Source organism: Achroia grisella, unplaced genomic scaffold (genome assembly GCF_030625045.1).
Source record: "Achroia grisella isolate CSIRO2021 unplaced genomic scaffold, CSIRO_AGI_Agris_v1 utg19464, whole genome shotgun sequence".
Classification (NCBI taxonomy): domain Eukaryota; kingdom Metazoa; phylum Arthropoda; class Insecta; order Lepidoptera; family Pyralidae; genus Achroia; species Achroia grisella.
The window spans coordinates 1-8,622 of record NW_026712697.1 but is presented as its reverse complement, the minus strand read 5'-3'; the positions used below and the strand labels follow the sequence as shown (position 1 = coordinate 8,622).

Here is an 8,622-nt window from a genome sequence, read left to right as displayed (position 1 = left end):
TAGTTTCATCAGCCAGCATTTTGTAGTTTTTTTGACTTGATGCATGGATAGTTTTGTAATTGTGCATTTCTTATTTACATAGTTATATATGTACGGATGGGAAAACAGTGGCAAACGCTTGGCAAATGTGGTGCGAATCGAGGGTAGAGGAATTCTGAAAGTACGATTTTGTAACAAGGCTTCGTATTCGTTCATGGTCCTTACTTTTTTGTGCTGTAGGCATATAACCCGCCAAATGTAAAGTTGACGTACACGTAGCACTTGTGCTGTTTCATAAATTATATCTGTTGCAGTCCTAAAAGGTTTATTTAATATTACTTTAAGGACTGCCCGTTGTGCTCTCTCAATTTCAATAAAAACATACTTATTAGATCCACCCCAGACAGCTATACAATAAATTAAAATTGACTGACACAGGGAAATATACACCATCTTGAGGACATCAAGTGGAGTTGATTGTCTGAGAGATTTTACTATATATATGATCTTTTTTAGTCGTGCAGATAGACAAGATATCTGTTTTTTAAAAGATAGATTTTCGTCTAGTACTATTCCTAAGTATTTTATCGTATATGATCTTTTTATTGTTTCACAGTTGCAATTTCTGGTTTGATTTCTGCACGGATATGTGTGTATAGGTATTGGAAGAAGTTGTCTGGGGGCAGATGCATTTGTTTTGTGGAAAGCCAGGTAAGTCGTTTTGTTTGTGTTTAGAGTTAATAAATTTCGGTGAAGCCAGTCTACAAGATGTGTCATGCCTTCTTCAGCAAGCGAACGAGTTTCTTCCCAAGATGACCCTCTGAAGAGAATCGCTGTGTCGTCAGCGTATCCTGTTATATTCATTTCAAATGATGGATGCTGTAAAAGGTCGTTTATATAAATTGTAAACAGGGTTGGGCCGAGTATACTTCCTTGGGGTACTCCTAGGTTTATTGATAATGGATTACTAGCAATGTAGCCGACTTTGACAGACTGAGAACGACCAGTGAGATAACTGCTAAACCAGTTTAGAGGAATGCCTCTGATCCCGATATAGTCCAATTTCTTTAACAGAATAGAAGGTGAGACCGTGTCAAAGGCTTTTGTGAAGTCAATAAAGACTCCAATACAGCAATCTTTTTGATCCAGAGAAGTAGAGATGATATTTGTTAGACGGGAGACGGCGTTTTCTGTAGAGGCACCTTTTCTAAAACCGAACTGATTTTCCGAAATAATCTGGTGTTTTTCTAAATAATTTACAAGACGTTTATTAATAATTTTTTCAAGTAGTTTAGAAAAAATGCTTAGGAGCGAGATTGGTCTATAATTTGCAGGAATATTTTTACTACCGTCTTTGTAAATTGGAGTGACTAATGAGTGTTTCCATCGATCAGGAAATTTACCTTTCAGAATGCTAAGATTGAATATATGGACCAGCGGATCAAGAATAATATAATGTACCTTTTTGATCAACGATGAGCTATAACCATCATCCCCGGGAGCGCTATCATTTTTTAGCCCTTTAATAAGTGATTCGACCTCTATTTTATCGGTGGGTCCTATAAACAGGGATGTCGAAGGTGATTTGAGAACTGACACTTTTGAGAGTAAATCTGATTCTTCTACATTGAGTTTAGTCATAGTTCTGACAGCCAAGTTTTCACCTATTGTTGTGAAGTATTTATTTGTGATGTTTAAGGATTGGACTGAATCTGAGTTTAACTTTGTAAGTTCATTTGCGTTGCTTTGTCTATTAGGCGAAATGTCACAAATGTCCTTGATTGTTGACCAGAGCTTCTTGGGATTGTTTTTATTAATACAGATGCGTTCACTATTATATTTCCTTTTGATTCTAACTAATAGTTCCGTAAGGAAATTACGATAACGCCTGTAGGTTGTTTGTATTGTAGGGTCTAGGGGATTCCTCCTGGCTTGGATGTGTAACTTGTCTCGTGTTTTTTGACATCTCATTAATCCTGGTGTAATCCAAGGTTTTATGTTTCTACAAGACCTTCTTACAACAACAAGTTCTGAATTTTTCTGTATTGCATTCTCCAGGATATGTGAGAAACATCCAACAGCCTGATCAACATCCTGACAATCCAAAACGGCGCCCCAGTCTGCTGCAGCAAGTTCAGATTGCAAACTTTCTGTGTTGATTTTACGTCGTAACTGTTTGTCAGTGGTTTGAGATATATATGAAGTGGCAAGACCGGCAACGCAGATGTCGTGATCGGTGATATTGCTCCTGCATACCAATCCCAAGGCTGATCTCGATGGATTTTTTATGTATATGTGATCTAGACATGCTTTATTGCGAGTGGGTTCAGTTATCGCAGGAATAAGTTGATGCTCTGCCATAAGACAAGTATATTCTATTAAATTTGGAGTCAAATTGTTATTGAGAATGTCTATGTTCGTATCACCAGCTAGGATGATAGTTTTTTTATATTTTTGTCTGTACCAAAATGTTATTTAAAGAAAGCAAAAATTTGTCGATATTTGTAAAAGATGGAGAACGATATATTCCTAATATAAATATATTCTCTATTGAAATGGCTATGTAATTACATTCGTCACACTGTGGTTCATGAACGGTAGGGGTCCAAATATTTCTAACATAGGTAGTTATGCCACTACTTTTGTTAATTCCATGTTTTGTTGCATAGGCTCGATAACCCGGAATTTCAGGAATAATAGTGTTATCGTTTATCCAACATTCTGTTAAAATTAGTACGTCAAACGGTAAGTTAAATCTGCTAAGAGTCACCAGGAAATCATCTACGTTATGCTGAATGCTTCTTATATTTAAGGTAAGGACTTTAAAATCTAACTCAGATGTTAAATAGGATGAGAATTTTTCAGGTTTCTCAAGAGTAAAACATTTAATAGATAGTAAACTATCTATATCTAAAAGTGGATCGGGCGTTTTGGTTTAATTTTTTTAAATTGTAATAAATTTATATTTACTCTTGAGAGCCAGTAAATTTTTGAAACATGCTGAGAGAACTGTCTGGAGTGTGATATGTTTTGGATTATTTTATGCTGATTCTGAACGTTTTTTGTATAGTGTGAGAAAGATGTATGATTTGTTTTATGTGTGTAAGAAGTGTTATGAGCTGTTATTATGTAAAGTAATGAAGGATAAAGTGTATTTCTTATAGGATATTTTAAGTTATGAAATAACTGAAAGTATATTATTACAATTATATATACAGAACTAACAAGCATTTTTCCACCATTAGAGGGACACATGTAAGTCAAGTGCAGGGCCAATTTTTTCATCAACATCTTCGAAGCACTGTATACGAAATGCCGGCTTCTTTTCACACTGCCGGATATATATAAAGCCGTTCCGAACCCAGCAAAATTGAAAGTTGTACTTCCTCGAGCGTAGTCTGGCTTCTCGAAATAACTGTTTATTCTTTCGAGTGAGACGCTCATTGATGTACACCGGTTTGGGCAGTCCGTCCTTTATTCCTTCTGTTGTAAGTTTTTTATGAGCTTTACTAGCCTTTATAATTTCTTCTTTCTTGGCGCGTCGGACCATTTTAACTAATATGGGACGCGCTTTTATTTCTTTTACCGAACTGGAAGTTTGTGCAAGTCTGGCACCAACTCGTGTCACATGGCATACGTCTGTCTCCTTCAGGTCCACTCCCAGTTTATTTGATGTCGTGATTATCGTGCTCATCAAGTCCTCGCCACCACTTTCCGGTATACCAACTATCTCGAGTTCGTTACACAATGCGTTTTGTTCTAGAATTTCTAGCTCTCTTTGCGAATTCTGTATTATACCTTTCAAATTTGATATCTCAACTTGGGCATCATTTAGTTTTTTCTTGTGATCAGCCAGGGTTTCGTTTAGTGAGTTGGCAATCGAAAGTATTTGAGATCGCACATCAACGAGTTCTTTTCGTAAGGCAGGTATCTCACTCACCTCTTCTCTCAGCTTCCTTATTTCATTCATTAAATCTGACAAACTCACATTACTATCGGTTACCATGTTTGTAGACTTAATTCGGGAACCACGCGTCGTGTTTACTTTTTCAAGATCTTCCTGAATGTCTTCGAGAGCGTTGTTAGTAGGTCTAATTGGCGTATTTGAGTTGTCTCCTTTAGGTCTTGAACTTGAACATAAAGGGCACAGCCATTTGTTTTTTTGCTTCTGTAATGTTTTCTTCCATTCGTCTTTTTTTAAATTGAGACACATTATATCATAGTGCTTCTTACACTTTTCACACTCCATGTATTCAGAGTTTTGAATAGAATTTCCACAAGCGACACACGACTTCGGTATGATTTAAGTTTGTGTTTCTCGATTAATTGCTCGATTCGTCGAGTTACTGCACTATGCGATGCGAATTGTATTCACTGTTGCACTGCCGGTATGGCACGGTCACGCGGTTCGGTTAAAGGTCACTTGTCTCCGTACGTTCTTACTGCATTCCGTAAACGGTTAAACACAATTTTGTATTTCACTTATATCCTCCGTGTCACTTAATGAATTCTTAAACTGATTTTAATTATGAGTTGGTTATAGAAGTAACTTTATAATTATGTATATTTAACGGTGTATTGTGACTTATAATTATACAATATGATTTTTAAAAGTGGAGCAAAGCGAAAACGAGTCTTAACGGAACTGATCTTAAGTCGTCACTCAAATAATACCTATAATAATACAAATAATACCGGATCAGACGAATCTATAAAACGTCTCCTTAAAGGAGCATATAAGCTTAAACCCAGTAAGCCCAAGTATTCTCATACCTGGAACCCACAGATTGTGCTAGACTATATATCAGTATGGTACCCACATACTGATATTGATTTATGTAATTTTACAAAAAATTAGTTACACTATTGGCTTTATGTACAGGACAGAGAGTTCAGACATTATCATTAATAAGCTTAGATAACATTCAAACTCTACATAATGGTGTTAGAATAAATATAACGGATATTATAAAAACGTCGGCCCCAGGCCGAGAACAGCCAATATTATTCTTACCATTTTTTAAAGAGAATTTAAAAATTTGTCCAGCCACAGCGGTCTTAGATTACGTAGCGTATACTAAAAATCTACGACGTTGTAATGATCAACGTCTAATATTAACGACCAAAAGACCTTATAGAGCTGCCACCTCGCAAACTATTAGTAGATGGATAAAGTCAGTGTTGTCAGATAGTGGGGTTGATGTATCTCTATTTACTGCACACAGTACGCGTCATGCGTCCACATCCACGGCCAGTGCAGCCGGTGTAAACATCGACACGATACGCAGGGCCGCGGGATGGACAAACACACATACATTTGTTAAATTTTATAAATTAGATATTATGAACACAAATGATGGCGAGTTTGCTAGATCGGTTTGTAATCAGTTATGATCATTTATCTCACTAATAACTATTAGAAATAATATAATTATGTTTATTTAAAATATTCGGATACAATATTATTATATATACATAATAATGTACCTTATGTCTATAATGATTAATAATTAAAAAATCACGAGGTAAATTATTTGTGTTTTTTTTTATTTCCATCTCACTCAATATTCTTATTTATTCTTGCAAAAATATTATTCTCTGAAAATCTACCTAGTTATTATATCTGAAGAATGAAGCGACGAAATATAATATAAGATCAAACGAACTTCTAGAAGTGAAGTTCGATCATTATTATATGAGTCGCTTCATTCGAAGATATAAAGGCCCTCCTCTCCCAACCCTTTTTTTTGCAAGATTAAGGAAATAGTAATAAGATCTCTAAACGGAATGAAGAACGTTAGTGCTACAGAGAATAAAGAAGGTATCGTAGGGTAGACAAAAAAAAAAAATACATTCTCTAAACCGTGCGTCACGTTGCTTGTAGGTTAAGGAAACTACCTAGTTATTATATCTTCGAATGAAGCGACTCATATAATAATGATCGAACTTCACTTCTAGAATTTCGTTTGATCTTATATTATAGCACAATTAAACGCCACTCTTATCCATTTAATTTTCACAGTATATACATTTATGACTACTAATATTAAACATATTTCAGATTTATTTACTCCACAAGAATGTCCAGTAAATAATTCTAATCTAAAGTATAGGAATACTAATAGTATCCTCAGAACTATTTTTTTTTCCAATAATGTATCGTTAGTAATTGTTACTATCATGCATCATGGTTTACATTATTATCTAGTAATAATAATAATAATAATTGTGCAGCCATAATATAACGCACCTCATTCACAATAATATATCTCGTATATAACGACTTCCTTGATTTAACTAATTCTTTGTAATCCCTTGGATTTTCCATAAGAATCGATGTAAAATATACCTTTACATTGCGACATTATTTTTTTTCTTTGGAAAAACACCTCTTTATAAGGAATTTTCTTAACCCAAAACCTTTATATAATGTTCCCACCAATAGCTTTAACTCTACTTATCTCTTATCTCATAAAATGTGATTCATGTCAGGACATGTTTCGACGTACTTTTGTTCGTAGAACAATAATTGTTGTTCGATGGAAAGTAATGTAAAATTTTGTAAACACTGCTGCTCGTCACTATTGTTAAAGATTCAAGTTGAAATAGCTTAGACAGGTTTTTTACCTTTTTATAACGAAGTTTAGACCAACGTACCTTCAACATAATAAATCTCAGTTCAACGAATTACTTGATATACTATATATATATATATATTTTTTTTCGATTTGTTTTATCGAGGTTGCACTGTAGTACGTATGTAAAAGTTAAAACACGCTAATTTGTCTAAGCTACCCTGCAATGCGGCCAAAGTATTTAGAGAGCGACCAACACCAGTACTATGACGATAAACAAATACATGTATATATTTTACAACTACTACAATGAAGCAGGTATCATTTCTACTATTAGCTTTTCAAAACTATTTTTTTCAGTTTTAAGTTCAAATTCAATTTCGGCTATTAGCTATCTCAAAACTCAAAACCACATTAATACACTTATTTCGCGTATCGCGACACTACACAACTCCAGCCGCAACTGGATTAACTGTCAATTAAAATTGACTCCCCATCGCTCCAACATCCCCGTCACATTCATATAAAACAGCTGTCAGCGCTGTCTGCCTGTGATCACAAAACAAATTCTAACTCCATTCCACAGCTACTAAATGCGGTACATTAATGCAATTATGGCTATTATTCCTATTATTTATTCAAGCTTCTTTAAATAAAGAATATTCATATTCTATTCCATGTTGCCGAAACTTCAAAGAATATAAAAAACATTTTTTTTCCACTTTAATAACCCCTTCACTCATCCGCATAATGCATTAGGCGAGTAGGTACAATAATTCAGAACTTAATAGTAGTTCTATTTCATGTAACCATTATTGTGCAATTTCTAATTTACTGGTATTTTTAAATTAGAGAGAATCTTAAATATGATTCCATAAAGACATACTCACCACCACTGTACTGTACTATAGCTTATTATTAAAAGTTAATCACTGTCATTGCTGTAAAAATAATAGAATAATTCTATATACATAATTAGGTATCATTTTTCTCGTTCCAGTGTTACTGACTATAGAAACCACACACCGCATACAGAAACAGCACTTCTGTACCTTACATCCGACCATAACTAGCGACACACTTCCTCGCAATATAATAGTCGGTATAATAAGAAGAAGAAGAATCTCAACCTCTTGACTACGTTGTTTTTGTTTTTCTTCAACAAATTCATTAGACACTAAATTCACCAAACCAAAAGATTGCCTTCTAGGTCGCAAGTGTAGATGCGCGCTTCATTTTAACACAAAGCACAAATTGTTAAAAATATGCCAGACAAGTAGATAGGCACCTTGCACTACACAACATGTATAGTAGACCCCAACATAATATATCAAACTAATAATTAATCTACATTTAAAACCTTCCTATGCAAAACAATTGCCATTCCCACCGGCATCCATTGGAATGCTCACTAATAATTATTATTTATAAATTATATAATCCAAAAGCCAAATCCAATCCAAATAAAAACATTTTAACCACACTACTTCACGGCTCTGCTCGAATACCAGAATAAAATAGTCTGCAGGTATTCCGAACAACTCATCCGCATCGAAATGTATGGGACACTGTTACCCAGATACTTCAACACTTGCAATCAATTAAGGCAAATATAAATATTTATACGTATAATTAGTAAAAATCACGGGATCTTACCACGTTTTATATTTATTTGCTGAGTTCCCGATATTTCGGTAGTGTTTCAACCACCATGATCACGGGTAAACTGAAGAGCAGCGGGTAGATGGAAAATGAAATCTTTTTATGGGCAGACATATGCGTCTACCTTCACACGTCTTCGTTTGTTGCTACTACTGGAACTCGCTCGATATTCATCTCGGCAAACTGTACTCACAGTATCTTTACGTACATTTAATACACTTTTTGATCGCGTTTTTTGTTTTTGTTTAATTAAACCAATCACTGGATTCCAGGCATTAGAGAGCCTATAGCCGTCTTCTCGATTGAAATTTTTATATTTCTGTATTTCAATGGCCTCTCTAACCATTCTTGGGATATAATGCCGTTCTGATGTTAATACTTTTGGTTGGTGTAGTTCAATCCAGTG

At 34.7% G+C, this 8,622-nt stretch overlaps 1 protein-coding gene across 1 annotated transcript; it reads right to left on the bottom strand.

Moving 5' to 3' along the window:
• Nucleotides 1–3,220: 3,220 nt before the first annotated feature.
• LOC131841839 (uncharacterized) lies at nucleotides 3,221–4,192 on the bottom strand. Its single transcript, XM_059190185.1, has one exon. The coding sequence runs from the start codon at nucleotides 4,190–4,192 to the stop codon at nucleotides 3,221–3,223; it is 972 nt and encodes a 323-aa protein (XP_059046168.1).
• Between the last annotated feature and the right edge of the window lie 4,430 nt (nucleotides 4,193–8,622).

Bases quoted from the DNA above. Each gene is read 5' to 3' on its own strand.
- LOC131841839 (XM_059190185.1), bottom strand. From the start codon at position 4,192: ATGTGTCTCAATTTAAAAAAAGACGAATGGAAGAAAACATTACAGAAG.